Source organism: Cnephaeus nilssonii (assembly GCF_951640355.1).
Source record: "Cnephaeus nilssonii genome assembly, chromosome: 10".
In the NCBI taxonomy this organism is placed as follows: domain Eukaryota; kingdom Metazoa; phylum Chordata; class Mammalia; order Chiroptera; family Vespertilionidae; genus Cnephaeus; species Cnephaeus nilssonii.
This window is the reverse complement of record NC_137081.1, coordinates 31,093,267-31,117,183: the sequence shown is the minus strand read 5'-3', so window position 1 is coordinate 31,117,183 and position 23,917 is coordinate 31,093,267. Positions and strand designations below refer to the sequence as shown.

The 23,917-nt window shown below is 42.7% G+C and overlaps 1 protein-coding gene across 6 annotated transcripts in view; it reads right to left on the bottom strand.

Annotated features, from left to right (window-relative positions):
• The window catches only part of DIS3L2 (DIS3 like 3'-5' exoribonuclease 2), a 345,537-nt gene that overhangs the window by 275,269 nt on the left and 46,351 nt on the right, over positions 1-23,917 (bottom strand). For all 6 annotated transcript variants that reach the window (XM_079782043.1, XM_079782046.1, XM_079782041.1 and 3 more), the window contains one exon: positions 15,450-15,551. In XM_079782043.1, the coding sequence (XP_079638169.1) occupies positions 15,450-15,551 (102 nt within the window). The remainder of the gene's footprint in view (positions 1-15,449; positions 15,552-23,917) is intronic.

The following is a 23,917-nucleotide window of genomic DNA, read 5'->3' as shown; positions in this document are numbered from 1 at the left end:
TCTCCATCAGGCTGCAGTCCTTATGCTCTGGGGGATGGAGAGCAATTATCTTGCCTTTTCAGTAGCACCAGGAGGAACCCTGAAAACCATTAGGGATGAAGTTGAGGGGAGACTATGAGAAGCTTACCATTGAAAGAAACAGGGAAGCCAGGCCGGTGTTGCTCAGTGTTTGAGCATCAACCTATGAACCAGGAGGTCAAGGTTTGATTCCCTGTCAGGGCATATGCTTGGGTTGTGGGCTCAATCCCCATCCCCAGTGTGGGGCATGCAGGAGGCAGCCAATCAATGATTCTCTCTCACCATTGATGTTTCTCTCCCCCCCCCCCCGCCCTCTCTCTCTCCCTTTCTCTTTGAAATAAAAGTATATTTTTTTAAAAAAAGAAAAGAATAGGGATTCTAAGCTCAGAATCTTGAGTTGAGAGACCCAAGCGAGGAGGAAACAAACCTTTTGGAAAAGCTGGGTACATGTAGCATGACTTCTCTACTTTAAGAGGAACATTAGCCTGGTATTAGTAACAGAATGGCAAAATGCCTCATAGAATCCCCCTCCTTCAAAGATAAGAATATTTGTTGAGTCAGAGACACTATGTAATCATGTGAGTGGAAAATGGCTAAGGAAGATGCTAATCTAAAAGGCTGGCAGAATTTTAGAAAATAATATATGAGAAAATATATAGGGAAATATGTTTTAAACATATATAAAAAGAACTGCTATAAAATAATGATAAATTCAACTCAATAAAAAGTTAAGTTTTCCCTTCATTCTAAGATAACGTAAAAGAAAATTTAAAAGATAAGCCACAGAAGTGCTCATGTCTAGAATGTACCTTCAGATCAATGAAAGACAGATAATCCAATAGAGAAATGAGGAAAAGACTTAAAGACATTTCACAAAATGGGAATGTGAAATAGCCAATAAAGACGGAAGGTGCTCAGCCTCATTAGTCATGAGAGAAATACAAATTAAAACTACAATTAGATATTATTATAAACCCATAGTTGAGCAAAAAAACCAAATATCCTGATAATAGCAAATGTTAGCAAAAAAGTATAGCAACACACTGCTGGTATGAATGCAAACTGATCCAGCCCTTTCTAGAACAGATCAGGACTGTGAAATAAAGCAGAAAACAGACCCACTCGACTCCTGCCCTGGCTTATTCCAATACACTGCCCTGCCTTCCTCTGGATTTTGATAGGTGAACACATGAAAAGGAGAAGACTGAACTGGGAAAGGACATACATGCAAAAGCAAGGAGATAAAATGCAGACTTTCCTTTAGGAAAGGCAAGTAATACCAAAATGTACAGTAAGAGTGAGAAGGGAGGATGAAGAGTCCAGAATGCCAACTTTATGAGTCTGGTCTTTACTGTAAAGCAAGTGAAGTGAAGAAGCAGAAAAAAGTGCTTAAGAGCAGGAACTCTAGTCAACAAACTGGGTTTGCATCATGGCTCTGCTGCTTACTAGCTATATCACTTTGGGGAAGTTATTTAATCTCTTTTAATCTTGGTTTCATTCTCTTTAAAATAGGGACAACAGTATCCAATATCATAAGGTTATTCTGGAAACTGAGATAATATATGAAAAGCTCTTAGCACAGGTTCCTGGAACATGGTAAGGAGCTTAATAAGTGAATTTGTATAGGGGAAACAAATTCAGTTTTTAGACCCAGGAAGTCCAAGGTGATAAAGGACCATCCAGATGGCAGCTGGAAATGTAGGTCTGAAGATGGAAAAGTATACTGGGGAACTGAAATCCAGGTTAGGAAATTAACCACAATGGGTTGACAGTAAAGTAAAGGTGAGGTGTACCAGGGCCAATAGTCAACTGAAAAGATAAGCTGAGACTAGACCCCTGAGAAGAGACTCAAATAAAGGGGATTCAACAAGGGAGAGGAGTTAGTAAAGTAGAGAACATTTAAATATAATTATGAATGTTAATCATAACAAACACTAAGGCTTTTATTATCACTCTTCATATTTACACATACTGACTGATTTGACCCACACAATGACCCCAGGTGATATAGAGGAGAATAATTATATTCAGCTCACAGAGGAAAGAACTGGTTCAGACATGTCACAACCCCACAGCAACTAAACAGCAGAGCTGTGACAAACACACAGGTCTAGGGCACCAGGTCCAGTGCTCACAGTCCTGGACACTCCTATGGGAGATTTCCTGCAAACAGATTCAGAGTGAGCTTTGCACAGACAGCTCCCAGCACGAACATACACTGCATACCATGTCTCTGCACTGTTTGTCTGCCTGGCAAATAATCGACATTCAGGACCTAGCTCTTCTATGAATGATTCTGACTACTTTCCCTCTCTTAAGAAATGTTCTTTTTCCTTCCTTTGTTCTACTGCTTTTCCTTAACTATTCTTTCATTACAAGGTTCCTTGATCAGGTTATATTCCACTTATTTGTTTGCATGTTTCTTGCTCCAACCAGGCAGCAAACCATGTCACATTCATTTTTTATATTCCTCAGAGGTTCCCAAAATGTTGGGCACATAAAACATGCTCAATAAATATTGGTTTCTTTTTCTCTTATGAAGAGAATGAGAAAGACTTAAATCAGCTGTAAAAGAAACATTCTTTAAAAATTGTAAGAAATGAATAAAGTTAACTACCAAGTAGCAAGAGCCAGCTAAAGTGATATGCTTGTCAGCATGATACTGCATTCTTCCCCATTAACCACTATGTCTGGAGACCAGGAGTCATCAGTTAATCATCGCAGTTGAAACTTAGCACTATATGAAAGAGAAAATAAACAAATGGGACTACATCAAAATAAAAAGCTTTTTTACAGCAAAAGAAACTATCAACAAAACAACAAGAAAGCCCACTGCATGAGAGAACATATTTGCAAATGGTATCACTGATAAAGGTTTAATCTCCAACATCTACAGGCAGCTTATACAACTTAATAAAAGGAAGATAAATGATCCAATAAAAAAATGGGCAACGGACCTAAATAGAATCTTTTCAAAAGAAGACAGAAGGAAGGCCAAGAGACACATGAAAACATGCTCAACGTCACTAATTATCCGAGAGATGCAAATCAAAACAACAATGCGGTACCATCTCACACCTGTCAGAATGGCTATGATCAACAAATCAACAACCAACAAGTGTTGGCGAGGATGCGCAGAAAAAGGAACCCTCGTGCACTGCTGGTGGGAATGCAGACTGGTGCAGCCACTGTGGAGAACAGTATGGAGTTTCCTCAAAAAACTGAAAATGGAACTCCCATTTGACCCAGTAATCCCACTCCTAGGAATATATCCTAAGAAACTGGGAACACCAATAAGAAAGGATATATGCACCCCTATGTTCATAGCAGCACAATTTACAATAGCTAAGATCTGGAAACAGCCTAGGTGCCCATCAGCAGATGACTGGATCAGAAAACTATGGTACATCTACACAATGGAATATTATGCTGCCATAAAAAAGAAGGAATTCTTACCATTTGCAGCAACCTGGATGGAATTGGAGAACATTATGCTGAGTGAAATAAGCCAGGCAATGAAAGAAAAATACCACATGATCTCACTCATTTATGGATAATAAAAAACACTATAAACTTGAACAAAAAGATAGATACAGAGGCAGTAAAGCATCAAACAGTCTGTCAAATTACAGCAGGAAGGTTAGGGAGAGGTGGGGAAGATAAGAGATCAACCAAAGGACTTGTATGCATGCATATAAACATAACCAATGGACGCAAAACTCTGGGGGGTGAGGGCATATATGAGAGGGAGGGGGCAATGGTAAGATATGTACACATATAATACCTTAATAAAAAAAATTGGAAAACAAAAACCAAATACAAAAAAAAAAAAAAACTTAGCACCATATGAAGCAACTATAAATACAAATGCAACTAAGTAAAACTGGAAGCCATTTAAATAAATGCATTTTTCAAAAATAATTCTAGAGCTTCATACCTAAGTTATAATGCCAATTTCAATATAAACTCAAAATAACCATAAAGTTCACCATTACCCAATTTAAAAACAACAGTTTTAGCTAGAAAAATCACAAATGCCTAGATAAAGAAGAGAAAGTATAGAGCTGAGCATAACTTGCAGGTACATTTCCTGATTCCTACAAAATCTTGAAGTAGCAATCTATCCCTTAGAAAGGGGAGAAGAGGGGAAGAGAAACGTCTACATTGAACTGTAAATTAAATCAACTGCAAATAGCTACTGGAACTTAACCAGAATCAAGAATCTGGCTATTTCAAAACTATTTGATATTGATTAGATTTTCTCCCCCTTCCTTTTAAAATTAATATATTAATGTATTAAAAAACTGGACAGCCACAGAAAGGATCCTTATAACCAAACAATTCCAATGAAATCCTAAATAAAAATGCTAAGTAACATTTCCATCACACATGGCTTACTCAAATTCCAAACATGAAACATTTCATAGTTTCGCCACTTACTGATAGAGAAAAGCCCTTCCTTGAACATAAAAGTTATCTTTGAAGAGTGCTATTTTAAATCTTATAAAAAAGAGCAAGTCTATATTAGCACTGGAAAATTCTGTTCCAGCAAATAAATTATATTACATTCCCCAGTGCTATCAACTGGGTATAATGGAGGTTTTCCAGAAGATGTACATATACCTGTCCACACACACTTTCTACTGACAGGACTGTTTAGTTGAGCAATGTTGGTTGAAGACTTTGTGCATCCCATCCCTCTACCTGAGCATCTGGTTCAGTCCCAATCATGTCAAAGTCCACCTAGGAGCTGCTTTTCGTTTCTTGGCTCCTCTGGCCAGGCTTAAGTGACAGCACTCACATGCCACACATGTTTGAACAAACTTTCAAATCCCTTAATGGCACACTTGGGACAAAGTATAATACACTGTTCAAGGAAATAACTTGGAGCCAAGAAAAGCAATTGATATTTCCACAGGGAGTTCCTGACAAGGCTTGCCAATAGCTTCTTTCATTATAAAATATGACCATAAACACTATCATTTTTAAAGACATATTACAGAGGTTCTTAAAGGCATATCTGTTATTGGGAACTTCATTTGCTTAAGGTAGTTCATCTGAAAGTACCTTTATTTAGTTAATAGGAACAGAACAAACTATCTCCATTCTTCCAGTTACTCAAAAATCCCATTATCCTTCTTTGTCAATTAATATCTCTCTCTCTCTCTCTCTCTCTCTCTCTCTCTCTCTCTCTCTCTCTCTCTCTCAGACACACACACACACACACACACACACACACACACACACACAACCACTACCACATTTGTCAGCTCATCCTGTCAACTCTACATCACTGCCACCATGGCCACCACCCTGGTGCATCATATCTCTCACCTGGATATAGATAATAGCCTTGTAAAGGATCTTCTACTCTTGCCCCCTTCAGTCTATTCCCAATAGAGCAGCCAGAGTGAGCCTATGAAACATAAGTCATATCATGTCAATACTCTAGTTCCTCCAAGTCTTTCCACCTCCATCAGAGCTAAAACCCAACTCCTAATTGATACACAGGCCCTACCTAATCTATATAGTCCAACCCCACAAACCCTCTGACCTCACTTCCAACTGTTCTACAGCTCAACCTCTTTGCTGTCCCTTGAACACATTAAGGCACATATTTGCTGTTCCCCAAGATCTCCACAAGGATAGCTCCCTCACTTCCTTCAATTCTTACACAAAGTCACCTTCTCAATGAAGCCTTCTTTGGTCATCCTATTAAAAATCTCAATCACATCCCTAAAATTCTTATGTCTTCCTTTATTTTTTTTTTTACTTTAGTACTTATCACTCACTATTGAGCATGCTAATCATATTTTATTTATATTATTATGTCTTTCCCAGTGATATGCAAGCTCCATGAAGACAGAGCTTGCATATTTTCTCACTGTTCTATCCCAACACTGAATATAGTACCCAACACAATGTCTTCTAGACAATTCCATCATAATTTGCTACTATCCCCTTAAACTCAATGTATCAAAAACCACCCTAGTCCTTCCCCTCAAAGCAGTTCCCTTTCTGTTTCCTTCTGCCACAGGAAAGGGGAATACTCCAGTTGGCAGCTGTTCCATTCACCCTGGAACTCTGGAATGAAGATAATACAAAACAAAACTCTAAAAGATCTTGATGGGCAAGGAGCATGAATAAGAACTAAGCCATGTCATTCCACAGTATGACCTTACCTACCACACAATTGTCCAGCAATTTAGACACTTCAAAGGAATGCTTATTAAACCACAAACATTTTATGTCAACATTTACATCAATATTTTATGTCTGCTGTGAGTATATATTGTCAGTGGTAAATTCAAGAGCAGGAAATCATAAAATTGAATTATTATGTGATCTTGGCCAAACTATGACTCTCAGTCCTCATTTCAAAGAAGAGTAATAGTAATATCTGCCATTTCTCGAGCACTTATTATGTGCTAACATTGTTATCAGTACTTTATCTACATTGACTCATTCCTTACAATAAGCATGAATTTCATCAAACTATCTCCATGGAGTTAAGAAGGAATTAATTAGTTTTCTAGCAAATAATTCTGAAATGTTAACTGGGAGTTTCCCTGCACAAATAAGCTACTCTAACCTTAAATGATACATTCCTTATTTCAGACATTTCAATTTGAATTACAGAGATCTGAAAGCATGTTTAAAGCAACAGAGAACCTGAAGTATTTGATCCCAGAGCTGGCAATAATAAAGAAGAAAAGATGATTGTTAAAAATAGATTTGTGTATATAACAATTTGGGAAAAATCTGATCATCATAGTAGATACACCTTACCAACCATACTGCTGTGGGTGGAGGCTCCAAAGACCTTGCTCTCCCCATCATTAAGTACCTTCCAAGTCTTTTTTGGGCCTGCCACCCAGGCCAAGAAACCAAACAGTTCTAAGAAATCCTAATTCCACTGGAATTAAGAATAATCCAAAATGATAGTGTTATATAAGAGATTGGATTAAATATAATCTAATATGATGGGTGCGTATTTAAAGAACTTGGAAGACAAAACTTTAAAACAATCATTTGAAGGAAAAGGTAGTTGTCAAAGGAAACAATTTACTATGCTAGACCAATTTCATGTGACCATAAGAAGGTTTGGAACAGTCATTGAAAACCAGAGATTAAATGTGCACTTTGATTTTTCCTATTGTTTGTTTAATTTAGAATAAGAGTAGTTACTCCTATCAGTACTTCCTGTATTCTTCCAAACTTAAGTTATTTTTTTTTCTTTCTGTGCCAAGCTCTTCCAAAATACCTATCCATACTTCTATTATTTCCTTGCCAAAATATTATTAATCATTAAATAAAAATGTTTTCTTAGTAACTGTATAATAGACATGTTAGAAAATATAGCATAACTGTCCCTGCTTCTATACCCTCCTTAATTCATGTATAGCCTTTGCTCTGTTGTAAGTTAAGTGAAGGAATCCTGCCCCAAGAGAAATTTAGACTTAACTAACAAATTGATTTATTCCCCCTATATCCTGTCAGTACAATGCAGATACTCAACAAATACCTGGGGGATACATGAATAGCATTATTTTCCAGTGGGTATCAATTATTAAATCAGTTCTAGGCTAGGATATATATATATATATATATATATATATATATATATATATATATACACACACACACACACACACACACACACACACACACACATATACACACACACACACATACATATACATACACACACACACACACACACACACACACACACACACACACACACTAGAGGCCCGGTGCACGAAATTCGTGCATGGGGGGGTGGTGTCCCTCAGCCCAGCCTGCACCCTCTCCAATCTGGGACCCCTCAAGGGATGTCCAACTGCCCGTTTAGGCCAAATCCCAGTAGGATTGGGCCTAAACGAACAGTCGGACATCCCTCTCACAATCCAGGACTGCTGGCTCCCAACTGCTCGCCTGCTTGCCTTCCTGATTGCCCCTAACCGCTTCTGCATGCCAGACTGATCACCCCCTAACCACTCCCCTGCCAGCCTGATTGATGTTTAACTGCTCCCCTGCCAGCCTGTTTGCCCCTAATTGCCCTCCCCTGCAGGCCTGGGTCCCTCCCAACTGCCCTTCCCTGCAGGCCCGGTCGCCCCCAACTTTCCTCCTCTGCCAGCCTGGTCACCCCTAACTGCCCTCTCCTGCAGGCTTAATCGCCCCCAACTGCCCTCCCCTGCTGGCCATCTTATGGCAGCCATCTTGTGTCCACTTGGGGGCAGCCATCTTTGACCACATGGGGGCAGCCATCTTGTGTGTTGGAGTGATGGTCAATTTGCATATTACTCTTTTATTAGATAGGATATATATGAAAGGCTAATACTAGGTATGCTAAGTGTCTGACCATCTGATCTGACCAGTCGCTATGATGTGCACTGACCAGGGGGCAGATGCTCAACGCAAGAGCTGACCATTTACAGAGAAACGGCACCGTGGACCTGGTGCCGACAAAGCAACACTCAGCTTCCCCCAAGTGGGACACAGGCCCTGCCACCACCCTGAGCAACAGCCCACCAAATTGCAGCAGATGCTGCCAAGACCCCATGGTGCAAAATGCGGCCCACAGCCCAGCCCAGCCCGGAAATGGTGGCTGTGGGCACTGAGTAATGACGTCACATAGCATTGCCCAGCTTCCTCTCCCTAGCAACTAGTCTCCTTGGAGTTTCTTCAGCCCAGGAACACGACTTGCTTTATAGCCAGGAGGAAACATTTTACACTTTAACCAGATGTCTGTGAAGCATTTTCCTGTGCCTCATCTCATTTGATCCTCACAGAAGTCCTGGAGTAGGTAGATAGGAGACTCAGTGGAATTCTATTTTCTTTTCATTAGCAGGAAAACAGAGATTTAGAAACTTGACCCGACTGAAAATAAATAAGAAATGGTGGACCTTGAAAATGACTTCAGGTTTTCTCACACAGAATATAGTCAAACACTGCTGCAGTTAAATATTTTACCCTTTGTTCTCCCTGCGTGATCTACAATAATAATCTGCTTTGTGTTGATATTTACTGCTGTGTTGCTGACAATTACCTGAAAGAGAAGTTGGGGTGCTTTACTGAGCTGGAAAAAGTTTAGCTAAATCAGAAAGCAGGTCTAATTAAGCAAGTTTATCTGTATATATAAAGCTCTCGCTGGCGCCAATCACACACGTGTTTCGATCTGTCATTGTGGATCGTGAATTTGGTTGACACTTCTATTATAGAGAAAGGGCGAACAGCGATATTAAAATATTCCTTCTAATTAATTTCCTTTCAATGTGTATGAATTTGTGCACCGGGCCACTAGTCTTACTATATTTTTAAATATTCAGACAAAAGAATATAGAAGCTTGGTTCTAATGAATAGAAATTTCACTTGAAATTCACCCTAACTCTTTAGCTAGTCAGCTTCTCTTTCACACTTCTCTTTTCCTGATTGAGTGTAATTTAACTATGTTCCTGTTGGCCTCCTTCACTCTGATTTTTCTAATGGTCACTCACTATGGTTGCATCAACTAAACTGCTCACCCTAGCTCCCAATCAAGCAAAATAGGCAATATTTAAACAGCTTTGGCTCCTCCTATAGGAAGGAGGCCTTAGCTTTTAACCCACCTCCCAGATCTGAGATTCCAGAGCTGAATTCCCAAATTTCCTTTATGTAACTAGAAAAGGTCCAGAATTCTGATCTTAGGGTTGATCTTCTGCTATGGTTCTTGCTCCTAGTACTGCTCTAGCCAATACTAGTGTAGGGATCAAATCCTACCCTTAACTCCCAGCCCAGTGGCTGCATTTACTAGTCTGTTTGTAATAAGACAATACAACATATCTGAAATTAGAACCCTATCCCAAAGCCCCAGAAGGACCCATCTCCTACATGACAACTGCCTGCTTTCTGAATATCTGTGCAACATGCCCCATGAATGGGGGATCTGCTGTCAACAAGTCAGGATGGCACCTGGGTCTACAACCCATTTGACTCTGTACCTTGTCCAGCTCTTTATTTTTTTTAATATATTTTTTTACTGATTTCAGAGAGGAAGAGAGAGATCAAAACATCAATGATGAGAGTGAATCACTGACCGGCTGCCTCCCACACGCCCCATACTGGGGATTGTGCCAGAATTGAACCCACGACCCTTCAGTCCAAAGGCCAATGCTCTATCCACTGATCCAAACTGGTTAGGGCAAGCTTTTAATCTGAATTGGGTCAGTCCTCTCAGTATCTGATCCACCAACTACAGCAGGTGTCATTCCCATCTGCCTCCGTAACACTATGAGAAGCCATCATATCTCTCTAGTCTTAAGATACAAGCACTAGAATTCTAATTATTTTTTTCTAAACTGTTTATTTCCTAAAACTAATACTAGGCCTTTGGTCATTTGAATTAATAGTCATCTTCTTTACCCATGATGGCAACTTAAAATATTAGCTAATTTTTTATTTATGCTGATTTTTATGATACCTAACAATATCTATCTACAGATCAAATAACTTTCTTCTTTATATCTCGACTAATAAACAGCAATAAGACCATGAAATAAGATGTGAATCTGAATCCCAACTCTATCTCTGCCTACTTCCCTAAATAAGTAAGATGTTTAAGCTAAACCCCAGGGTTCTCATTCACAAAATTGAGACAGATAACAACAAACTAAAGAATGGTGTGAGGCACCAAATACAGTTCCTGGTACATAGTAAGCACTAAAAAGTTAGTAATCAGCAGCAATACCTACAGATTTACAATGCTTATTTGTAAAGTATTAAGAGAAGGGTCCAGCCAGAGTGGCTCAGTTGATTGAGCAATGACCTATGCACGATGGTTTGATTCCCTATCAGGGAATACACCTGGGTTGCAGATTTGATCCCCACTCTGGAAGTAACCAATAGGTATTTCTCTCTATCTCTATCTCTATCTCTATCTCTATCTCTATCTCTATCTCTCTTCCTCCCTCCCTCCCTCTCTCTCTCCCTCTCCCTCTCCCTCTCTCTCTCCCTAAGCATGTCCTCAAGTGAGGATTAAAAAAAAATAAAGTATCAAGATAAGGAAAACAGTAGGATACACTTTTTTAGTTAACAAAAAAAAGATGAAGGACAAGGTTGTTTAACAATGATGGGAGATTAACTTGATGGGGAAAAAGGAAAGAAAAGGACAAGGGAAAAGAATGGAAGAAGCAGGATGAAGATCAAATAAATGGCCAAATAGAATATTTTACAAAGCAAAGTAGAGTATTCTGTGAGCTTCTGGCAAAGGGGCCAAGGATGCTGATCTTCCTGGAGGGCAGGATCTAGAGAACAGTTAGGAAACCCCTGCTCTTGCCAGTGTCTAGGAGACTTGGTTGAGGGGCAGCAGCACTTAGCCAACGGCATGGCAGGAAGAGGGAGCTTTATTCCATATGTTCCTCCTCAAAGGGGGAACTTTCATAATCATCTCTTGCCAAATCATTCTCAGCCCCACTCTCCTCCTAAAACAAAACAAATTTTCTCTCCTTCTCCATTCCCATCCTTCAAACCTTAGTTCAAATGTAATCTCCTCTATATGGACCTTCCCCAACTCACTCAAGAGCTTCATGCTTCCATAACAACATGTCTCTCTCTTTCTATCCTGCAAACCATACTACAGTTGTTCCCATCCCCTTTCCATCCAGCCTAGGAGCTCCTTAAGACCAAAGCGTATAATCTATTGGAGTTCGTACCTCCAATATCTAACACAAAGCAAGATGGGTGGAAGATGAGAAGCCCCTGGTACCCTGCACTGCTGCAGGCAGAAACATCAGGATCACGGCTCCTAACTATTTGGGCAACATGCCCCAGCCCCCTGTTTTAAAAACGTGAGGAAAGCCACAGATGCTCAGCCTAGAAAAATATATACACATGCACTCGCTCAAAAAACAAAACAAAAATAAAAACACACACATAAGAAAAGAACATTAAGCGAAGAGTCCAAGGATTCTGGATTCTACTCTCTGGTTCTGTCAAAAACTCCAAGTTCTCAGAGAAGGCAATTTCTCAACTGACAAAGTGAAAATAAACTATCATTTGCCCTTCAATTATCCTTCATTAGATTACTGTAACAAAAAATATACATAAATACTAAAAATGTGGAATAATTCTGAAATTAAAATTGTTATATACAAGCAAATTGTTTTTTATATTGGCTCACAGCTTGATACTTTTATAGCTATTTTTCAAAAAAAACACACAAAAAAACATGCTGTGAAATAAATTGACTGTTTACTACAATAGCTAAAAGAATTGTTGTTGTTTTCCAAAACCCCAAAGGCCCTGTAGTTTACATACCCAAGAGGGGTGAGCACAAGTATAAAGAAGCAAAGATGAATAATCCAATTAATTCACATTTGTTCACACCATTGACTACAGATTCCTTTGATAACAATATGCTTTTGTACTAACAAACCTGTAATACAATTGACCAGTATGCTTTGAGATGTTGAGCTTCTACATGTCAGGGATTCTTTTTTTTTTTTTTTAATATATTTTATTGATTTTTTTTACAGAGAGGAAGAGAGCGGGATAGAAAGTTAGAAACATCGATGAGAGAAAAACATTGATCAGCTGCCTCTTGCACACCTGCTACTGGGGATGTGCCCGCAACCAAGGTACATGCCCTTGACCAGAATCGAACCTGGGACCCTTGAGTCTGCAGGCCGACGCTCTATCCACTGAGCCAAACCAATTTCAGTTGTCAGGGATTCTTGATGGCAGTCTGAATATTCTCTTCTCTCTAGTTTGACCTTATCATCAACAACTGTCACAGGTGTGTTACAGTCAACAGAGCTCCCCTCTTCAGAATGGGAAGCTGTGAAATATTCTAACTAATGAGTCCTAAGAGACAGACCTTCTGGGGCTGACTTTAATATAAAAAGCCATTGTCATCCTGGTTGGTGTGGCTCAGTTGGTTGGAGTGTCATCCAGTACACGGAAAGGTGGCAAGTTCTATTCCCAGTCAGATTACAGGTTCGATCTCTGGTTGGGGCACATGTGGGAGGCAATTAATCGATATTTCTCTCTCACATAGATGTTTGTCTGTCTGTCTCTCTCCCCCCGCCCTCTCCCCCTCCCTCTCTCTAAAAAATCAATTTTTTAAAAAAACACACATGTCCTTGGGTGAGGATTTTTTTTTAAAAAAAAAAAAAGCAATTGTCAGGCAGTCACGTGAAGACCCTTAGGGGCTCCACAGAAACAGCATAAGAAAGGAACCCCTCTACATTTCAAATCTTCTGAAAGCTGAAGAGGGCCTATGCACACACCCAGGCTGGCCTTCTGTCATTGCCCCTTCTCCACTCCTACTAGCAACCCAGTAGGGTCCTCCTGGCCAGTCTAGGCTCTTATTTTTATCCATGCCAATATTTTACAGATATTAACTGTAAAATAGAAAAACAACAAGTTGTGTCTACGTACTCTGAATGTTTTGACTGTGGAAATGCTAGAAGAACTTCTACAAATTCTTATCTGCTTAATTAGCAGATAATGTCCACAAAATTAAGACATTTTAGGGAAAACCACAACTTTGCTTTGTTGAGTCTTAAAGCAGGTATAGGTTTTTTTTTCTAGAAGTAAAGGCACCAACACAGAAATAAGAACGACCAAGTCCAAAATCTGTCCTTTTAGAACTCAACAACAGCAACAAACACGTTCAACTCCAGCCTACCCCCATCTTCTTAGGCTTCTTGCCCAAAGCAAGAGTGCTTCTGACCATACCAGGAAAGGATGTGCTTGCTGGTCTTAAATAGAAATGTGTAAAGAACAAGTAACCAATTTATTTATTCATATGCTTGTTTATTTTAGCCATCCCCTACCTCAGCCAAGGACAATAAGAATGCCAGGCAACTTGGCCTTGTTCCTCTAAGACAGTGATGGGCAACCTTTTGAGCTTGGTGTGTCAAACTTCGCCAAAAAACTGAGCATAACTCGGGTAGTGTGTCACTTTGAGGAAAAAACATTATTTCGCAAATGTTTCATCCTCAGGAGCACCAAATGTTTCATTCTCGGCATGCGGCTGCCTCAGCGACCGTGTGTCATCAGAAATGGCTACGCGTGTCAGTGCTGACACGTGTGTCATAGGTTCGCCATCACTGCTCTAAGCAATCTCTGCAGAGCTCAACAGGTGTTCTTCACTAGTCAACACCTAGTCAGCTCTAGACCCACCCAACTCTTCCGTTTCTTTCAATTCTACATCCCTTAAGTAAAAGAAAGCCATATTTCTTGCCCTTCTTTGGCTCATCTTAATTGTAACGCTGTTTCTTAACTTTACCAAATGACCTCTATAAGAATACTTCCTTTGGCTTGACCCCTTTGGCTTAGCCTTAATGCACTCCTCTTATCTTCTTGGACTTGGTCAACACTGTGCTAAATGATGCTTTCAAGAAAAGAGGAAGTGAACTAAATCAATCTGTGTCCCTAGGACCTGGAGCCAACTCTTAACTGTGCTTTCAAGGAATCAGGGGAGGAAACTATATCCACACTGGGGGAGCGGGGATCTGGTTTAGAATAATTCACTTTCATAAAACACTCTGTACTTAACTTCACAGCATTAAAAAACATCATCCTTGGCACTGGCCAGGTGGCTCAGTTGGTTGTAGTGTCATCTGTACATCAAAAGGGTGAGGGGTTCGATTCCTGGTCAGGGCACATATCTAGGTTGCAGGTTCGATCCATGGTTGGTGTAGTCAGAGCACATACAGGTGGCAACTGATCAATGTTCTCTCTCAATCTGTTCCTTTCTCTCTCTCTAAATCAATTTAAAAAACATACCCTCAGGTGAGGATTTAAAAAAATGTACCGGTATCCTTAAATTTGTATAAGTGCCTCTTAAATTAGTATGTGTCTCTTCCTGCCTGTACTCCCCACCAGACTAAAAGCTCTATGAGGGCAAGAACTATGTCATCTTGGATCATGACTAATTTCCCTGCACCCTACAAATCCCTGGCACACAGGTCTAACTCAATTATTCTAGCCCTGTCAGATAAAAAAGAATTAAACTTATGCCTCAACAAAGCTCTGGTATAAGGTAATACTTCCACATTTCTGGATCTGTTATTAATAAGAACTGCTACCATTAATCTGGCACCATTCTAAGATTTTTACAGGTATTCTCATTTAATCCACATGACAAACCTATGAAGTAGGTACTATGATCATTCCCATTTTATGGGTGAGGCATTTGAGGCATAAAGAGGTTATATAATTTGCAAAGCATGTGACAGGGAAGACAAATCACAGGGGAGAGAGAGCAAGGAAAACAACTCAAATCATTCCATGTCTGCTCACCAGATGCTTCTATGTCCTAAGCATTATGTGGCCTGTTTCTGAGACAACCACAGGGCCTTAGGGGTCCATAATACTCAGTGATGCACCATGGATGCAAAAGGCCATGAGAAGTCTATAATTAGAAAATGAAAATTTAACTCACCTTCCACTGCTCCTCTGGAAGCAGCTTCACGACCACCAGATCCCCATTCAAGGCTCTATTACGAGCAACAATCCCATCAATAAAAATGTCTCTATCACCATCCTAGGTTGGAGAAAGAAATAAAATAATGAGCTTACCAAAGCTTGGAACCAAAAATTATTTCCTTGGTTTAAAAACTATGAACTCCACAATCTGTCCACTGATTTAATAAGAACACTAGTACATAGTCACAAGTAGACCTAGAGGGAGCTCAGTCCCTTTGGAACTAATAGAAATGGTGATAAACACATAAGAGCAGATTAACAGAATACTAACAAATCACCAAGTAAGAGAAAATCTACTACAGGCAGGTCAAAGACAAACAAAACAAAAAAACACACAAAGCAAAAAACTAGGATTGCATACTTTCATAACTGAAATAAGAAAGGAGTAGGTTATCCGGTTATCCTTTTTACGTTTTAAATAAAATAAAACATGCTGATATCTTTTCTACACCAGCTGATTTTTTTTTAAATAAAGGTAAGAGTAAAAAAAAAAAAGAAGGTTTTCAAGAAAACAGAACAATAACATATAATCCCTCAAGAACATCGAGAGCTAGAACAGCTCTAGAATGTGGGTTCTCTAAGAGGAAGCCAGCAAAATCCTACTCCCCCAAACCTACCCCCAGAAAAGTGGCAGAAAGAAAATTGGGATTGTTTTTATGGATAGCAAAGTAAATAGCAAAGAAGAAAAGGAATGTAAATGAGATTCATAAAGCATTCTCATGTTCCACCTCTCTCACTGACCTAGGAGCAGGGTAAACTGTGAATGCAACAAGGCTTGGGTACCTTCACCCTCAATCACATGCTTATAAACAAACCACTTTAAGCAGTGCAGCCCCAGTGAACTCTCCAGATATTGATTGCTAAACTTAAATTAGTGCAAGATTACTTTACAAAAATAAGCCAAATTTTACAAAAATACTTAAGTGGAAAACACAGCTAAGAAAAAGCATGCCTTCAACAGTTAAGTGACAAAATTAAGTATTTTCCAAATGTTTCAAAAACAAACATGCAAACATGTACTCTTATTCTTTTATCATTCCAAAGTTTATACTATGTGCTTCTTTTCAGAGGATAAGGGAGAAATAAAATGTTAATTTTTCTTAAATAGAAAGCAAGCTTGGAAACTCAAAATTTCCTAATATAGATGATATAGAATGGATTTAACTCTCAACAGATGACTACAGGTGATTACTATGACATGTTAGTCAAAGTTAAAATTAGCATCCAAATGTACCACCCCCATGGGATTTTAGACACTCAGCAATTTTTATAGTTTCTGGTTACAAATCATTAGAGATCTTTAAAACAGTCTTTCTGTTCCAGTTCCACTCTAGCCATGGGCTGGCAGCTATGCCTGCATACTCTGCCAAACCTGACCCACCCTAGTCCCTGAGGGATAGCTACCATGTTAGCCACAAAGACAGAATTACCGCAGTTGACCTCAAGACAAGCAAGAAAGAGGCAACTAGAGAGTGAACAACTAAAGTGTGACATACCCCCATCAATCACTGCCTTCTGCAATTTATAAAGCAATGGGATATCTCCGGCTTCCTATGAATGAAAAAAAAGAGCTGTCTGCATGTAGATCATCCTACCCATTATCACGTGTCAAAACATGCAGTGAGATGCCTCTTTCATGAGCAGTTACACCACCCTTAGACAGCTCAGATATTTAAGACGGTAAGATGCTGATATTGCCATGTTTCTATCCCAAGAAACCAAGAGAAGCAGGCTGAGTTGAACTTCAGACAACACACAAATCTATAAATATTGCACCACTACTGAGCTCTTACTTCATTCATTCAGAATCCTGTATCTATTGCAGAATCTCTTATTAAAGATACAAAACATGTGAATACCTCAATGTTAAAAGTTTGCGTCATCCCTCTTAACTACTTTTTAAGGCCAAAAGGTTCAGCTCTGGATGTGAAGGGTGAACTGGCTGCAACATCTGTCACCCCACTGATCATCAGGGTTGATTCAGCTGATCTCGCTGGCTAGACAGGTGTCCCCTTCCTCCCTCACCGTTCCATGTACAACCCTCTGGAGCTGTGCTAAGTCGAAGAGGACAACTTCCCCGCCCCCCCAGAGGAAAGGACCAATTTTCAGTCAAAGTATACGAGTAGCACCCCCTCCTATCCACCCCCCCTACTGGGGCTGGAACCTCCAAACAAGTTCTCAAGGTCCATTTGTAGGAGAACATAGGGTAGTCAAGCTTCCAAGACTCCAGACACATCCAAATTGAGGCACTACATGTGACAGTCTGCCTTCTTTAAAGGGGGGGGGGGGGGGGGAAGGTTCAGTCCTTTATTTGAATGCCAAAAGACTTGCTTTACCCATCAGAAAGAATAGAGAGGAAAAAAAAGAAAAATGGATAATGAACAATCCTAGAGAAAATAAACAGGAATCTGGGGGTAATCTAAATATATAGAAGGCTATAGAGGGGAGGACAAGTATGCCAAGATGATCAGAGCATCCTCCATCAATGGAATAGCTACTCTGTACCAAAAGTAAATTGCACAGATATATAGAGTGCCTACCATGACAAGATGCACCAAAAAGTTACAAAACGTCTTTTATCAACATAACTCTGAATGGAAACTGCTTTTTATAAAAGTTTTTACATCATATCCATTTCTCCATTTATCTTATGCCCAAATAGGATAAAAAGGCATATCAATAATATAAAATCATCTTGGTGTGCTTAAAAATCACATGGTCTTATTCTAACTCTATATCTTAATTTTATTCAGAACCCCAGGAGACTGGCAGTTACACACAAAAGTGATTTATCCCATGTATTTTGGGTTTGTCATAAGAAAATGAAAATCGACTTTCCATCAATATAAATTATAATGAATCTAAGTCAAGTTTCCCCAAAACAAAGTACTTTTTTAACCTGATGATCAATTCACTGTTCCTAGCCTAGTGAGTTAAGTAGATATTTTAACATAGCAAATGAGATTGTATAAGTTCACAACTTTCTTTAGTCAGAAAGAATTAACCTACATAATTTCATCAACTCTAGTCTATTTGCAACTCTCCAAAAACTTTAGAATTTTAAGGTTGTGAGGAACATTAGACAATATTTAATCCACCTCTTCATTTTACAAATAAGAAAACTCCTATTTCTTATTGTCAGAGCAGAGGCGACATCTTTTTTAATACCAATTATTGTCTTTATCCTCCTTACTAAAGCAGAGTACAGTAACGTTCATGCCGTTTCTGACACCACCTCTTAGTCAACCTTTGAGCATTTTTCTAGTTCATAAAAGTTTGCACTTGACATGGACATGGGCTGTGTATATGTACTCAGAAATCCAGAGCAGTGGTGGGATTTCTCCACATGTAATTTATTGCCTCTAACTCCCTCTCCTATTACTCTGGCTCTCCTCTCCTGACACACCCCACCCTTCAGGAGTCCTCAGGGCCAAATGGATGTGTATCCCCATTTGTACTCAGCCCCAAGCTCACTTCCAGGGCATATATAGGCATATTTCCCAAGTCTGTCTTCCTGAAGGCAGACCACATCATAGGTGGCACCCCCTGGATTTGGCAGGTGGCTAAAGGGTAGAAATTTCTATGAGTTATGTAAAGAGATGGACATCTATACATATACAGAGGTAATATGCTAATTGTCCATTACGGTGTCCCAGTAACAACCAATTTGCATATTGACAGACCAGCAGGAGGCTGTACGCACAGCAGGGAGCAGACAGCGGGAGCCAAGTTCCGCGGGTCTGAGGAGAGTGCCTGACAGGAGCCCCAACTGCAAAGAAGGAAGAGGAAGCGGCCACGGGGAGCTCTTCCAATCCCCCTGCACAGACACCCTACTTCAGCCCCTGCACCCCCAGGGGGATTGACGGACACCCTACCCCAGCCCCCGCACCCCCGGGGGGACGGACAGACACCCTACCCCAGCCCCCCGCACACCCAGGGGGAACGGGGAGGCTGACCGGACCGGGAGAAGACCCAGCCTCGGGGGTAGCTGCAGCCCGCACCTCCGACTCCCGATCTCTTCCCCCGCCACCCCTGCCAAGGGCGCCCATAACAATAGCATGCCAGCAACCACCCGTCAGCGCCACTGAGGCACCCAGGGCCCGTGGCCCGCTGCTGCCAGGCCCTCTCCACTGGGGCCGGGCACACCTCTCCTCCCTACAATTCCAGACCTGTGTGGAGGTAGGCCTGAGTGGCCCCCCAGGGTCAGACCCCTCCCCGCAACAGCAGCAGCGCCGGCTCCGCAGCAGAAGCGTTCTGAACCTCGCTGGGGGCGCATCTAAACCTGCCCTCCTAGCCCACCTGGCTCCGCCCTGGTCCGGCCCCCACCCCGCTCCAGGAGATTGGAGCCCCACCCTGAGCAAGTACAGCTGAGAAACAGCCACGTACAATTTAAAGAATGGCGTCAAGCGGGAAGGTTTGACAGTTACTCCCCATTTGGCCTCACTGCCCCCTAGCGCCCCCCTAACGCCCAGCCCCCCACCAGCACCTCCAGGGACAACCACTGCTACAGGGCTGCTGGCCAGAGCCCGCCCCTCCAAGGCCTGCGGAACCCTCTGCAAAGCTTCCATAGCTACAGTCCCAGGAAACAATCATGCCCTCCTCCCCTAATCAGCACCTGCTACCTGTGAGGGTACCCATGGGCTTAAAATAACAATCCCTTCCCGTTTAGACATCATTTACTTGAAGAAACATTTCTAGGTTTATTAGCTCAGAACCTCCTCATGACAACCCAGTGAGGTAGGCGGAGAAGAGATTACAATTCCCATGGTATATGCTTATGTATTCAGAAATGAAGCTCAGAGAGAAAAAGTGTCAAACCCAGTGGTGCCCAAGGTGCAGCACACGCCCCACGGGGGGGTGGGGGGGGGGAGGAGGAGGGCAATTTGATTTTAAGTGGGGGCAATTCGAGAATGAGTTAACAGTGAATTTTTTGCATTTCTTATGGTTATAGGGGACCTCATCTACAGCTTATCCTACATAATAAAAGGCTAATATGCAAATGACTGAATGGTGGAATGACTGGTCACTATGATGCACACTGACCACCAGGGGGCAGACACTCAATGCAGGAGCTGCCCCCTGGTGGTCAGTGTGCTCCCACAGGGGGAGCGCCGCTCAGCCAGAAGCTGGGCTCACAGCTGGTGAGCACAACGGCAGTTGTGGGAGCCTCTCCCACTTCCATAGCAATGCTAAGAATGTCCGACTGACAGCTTAGGCCCACTAAGCTGTCAGTCAGACATCCCCTGAGGGCTCCCAGACTGCAAGCGGGCGCAGGCCAGGCTGAGGGACCCGCGCCCAGTGCACGAATTTCGTGCACTGGGCCTCTAGTATGGGATAAGATGCCCACAAGGTGCATGCAGAGACCCTTCCTGACTGGGGGTAGATAGCAAACAGTGGCTAGGAAGATAGAACTGGGAAGAGAAGAGGAGCAGGCCAGAGGTGGACCCTCTCCAGGCAGCCATATTTCAGTAGACAGCTCCAAAGAATCTGAGAATTCTACTTTTGAACCCAAATTCATGGGAGGTATAAGTTACTATCTCAATGTGCTCTAAATCTACCATCCATGCACCAGACATAAGTTATTATGACTTTCTGACTATATTCCCTGTGCTGTACTTTACATCCCCATGACTATTCTGTAACTACCAATGTACACTTCTTTTTCCCTTCACCCTTTTCACCCAGCTGCCCAACCCCCTCCCATCTGGCAACCATCAAGTTGTTCTATGTATTTAAGAGTTTGTTTATTTCATTTTTTAGATTCTACATATAAGTGAAATCATAGGTTATTTGTCTTTCTCTGATTTATTTCCCTTAGCATAATACCCTTCAGGTCCATCCATGTTGTTGCAAATAGCAAAATTTCATTCTTTTTTATGGCTGAGTAATATTCCATCGTATATATGTATCATATCTTCTTTATTTACTCATCTACTGATGGACACCTAGGTTGCTTCCATATCTTGGCTATTGTAAATAATGGTGCAATGAACATAGGGGTGCATATATCTTTTCAAATTAGTGTTTTTGATTGCTTCAGATAAATACCCAGAAGTGGAATTGCTAGGTTATATGGTAGTTCTATTTTTAATTTTTTTATGAACCTCCATAATGTTTTCTATAGTGGCTGCATCAATTTACAATCCCACCAACAGTGCACAAGGGTTACCTTTACTTCACATCCTCACCAACACTTGTTGTTTGTGTCAGTAATACTTTTTATATAATCCAATGGGTTAAGACCTAAACTTGAGATATAAATATGAATTCTGGAGAAGGGAATAAAAGAACTAAACTGAGCTTGAGACCAGGTCTTAAGGTTAATAACAATAATATCTATGAAGTACATGTCTAAACTTGTATTCTCACTAAACCTGTTGTGTAACATTATGAAAATAGTGGCTCAGCCTGCACCCTCTCCAATCTGGGACCCCTCAGGGGATGTCGGACTGCAGGTTTAACTGGCAGTCGGACATCCCTCTCGCAATCCGGGACCGCTGGCTCCTAACTGCTCACCTGCCTGCCTGCCTGATCGCCTCTAACCACTGGGTCTGCCAGCCTGATTGTCTCCAACTGCCCCCCCACCGCCGGCCTGATCACCCCCAATTGCCCTCCCTGCTGGCCTGCTCCCCGCAACTATCCCTCCTGCCAGCCTGCTCGCCCTCAACTGCCCCCCCCCCCACCGACCTGCTTGTCCTCAACTACCCCTCCTGCCAGCCTGCTCGTCCCCAACTGCCACCTTCGCCAGCCTGCTCATCCCAAACTGTCCCCCCTGCTGGCCTGATTTCCCCCAACTACACCCCCTGCCGGCCTGATTGCTTCCAACTCCCCCCCGCCACTTTGCCGGCCTGCTCGCCCCCAACTGCCCACCGTGCCAGTCTGCTCACCCCCAGTGCCGACCTACTCACCCCCAACAGCCCACCCACCCCCGCTGGCCTGCTCACCACCAACTGCCCCTCCTGCTGGCCTGATCACCCCCAATTGCCCCCCTCTGCTGGCCTGTTTGCCCTGAACTGCCTCCCCTGCCAGCCTGATCGCCCCCAACTATCCCTCCTACCAGACTGCTCGCCCCCAACTGCTCCCCCTGCCAGCCTGCTTGTCCCCAACTGCCCCCCCACCAGCCTGATCACCCCCAACTGCCCCCCCTGCCGGCCTGCTCACCTCCAACTGCCCCCCATACCGGCCTGATCGCCCCCAACTACCCCCGCTGCTGGCATGCTCACCTTCAACTGCCCCCCTGCTGGCCTGCTCGCCCCCAACTGTCCCCCCTGCCAGCCTGATCGCCCCTAACTGCCTCTGCCTCGGCCCCGCCATCATGGCTTTGTCCAGAAGGATGTCCGAAAGGTCTCCCGGTCTAATTAGCATATTACCCTTTTATTAGTATAGACTAAAGGCCCGGTGCACGAAATTCGTGCACGGGGGGAGGGGTATCCCTCAGCCCAGCCTGCACCCTCTCCAATCTGGGACACCTCAAGCGATGTCTGGTTGCCCAAACGGGCAGCCAGACATTCCTCTCACAATCCAGGACTGCTGGCTCCCAACTGCTCGCCTGCCTGCCTTCCTGATTGCCCCTAATCACTTCTGCCTGCCAGCCTGATCACCCCCTAACCACTCCCCTGCCAGCCTGATTGATGCCTAACTACTCCCCTGCCAGCCTGTTTGCCCCTAACTGCCCTCCCCTGCAGGCCTGGTCATCCCTAACTGCCCACCCCTGCAGGCCTAGTCCCCCCCACTGCTCTCCCCTGCAGGCCTGGGTCCCCCCCAACTGCCCTTCCCTTCAGGCCCGGTTGCCCCCAACTTCCCTCCTCTGCCGGCCTGGCCACCCCTAACTGCCCTCCCCTGCAGGCTTGATGCCCCCAACTGCCCTCCCTTGCAGGCCTGGTCCCTCCAAACTGCCCTCCCCTGCTGGTCTGATTGCCCACAACTGCCCTCCCATGCAGGCCTGATCCCTCCCAACTGCCCTCCCCTGCTGGCCATCTTGTGGTGGCCATCTTGTGTCCACAAAGGGGCAACCACCTTGTGTGTTGGAGTGATGGTCAATTTGCATATTACTCTTTTATTAGATAGGCTAGAGGCCTGGTGCATGAGTGGGGGCCAGCCGGTTTGCCCTAAAGGGTGTCCTGGATTAGGGTGGGGGTTCTCTTGGTGCCTGGGGTGGCCTGGGCAAGGGGCCTGTGGTGGTTTGCAGGCCGACCATGCCCCCCAGCGACCCAAGGGGAGGCCCTGGGATCTGGGATTTATTTATCTTCTACAATTGAAACTTCGTAGCCTTGAGCGGAGGCCTGGGCCAGCCAGGGTGTGCAGGAAGCTTGGCTTCCTCCATTGCCAGGGAAACCCAAGCCTCCTGCTCACTCTATGGCCACAGCCATCTTGGTTGGGTTAATTTGCATACTTGCTCCTGATTGGCTGGTGGGCATGGTTTGT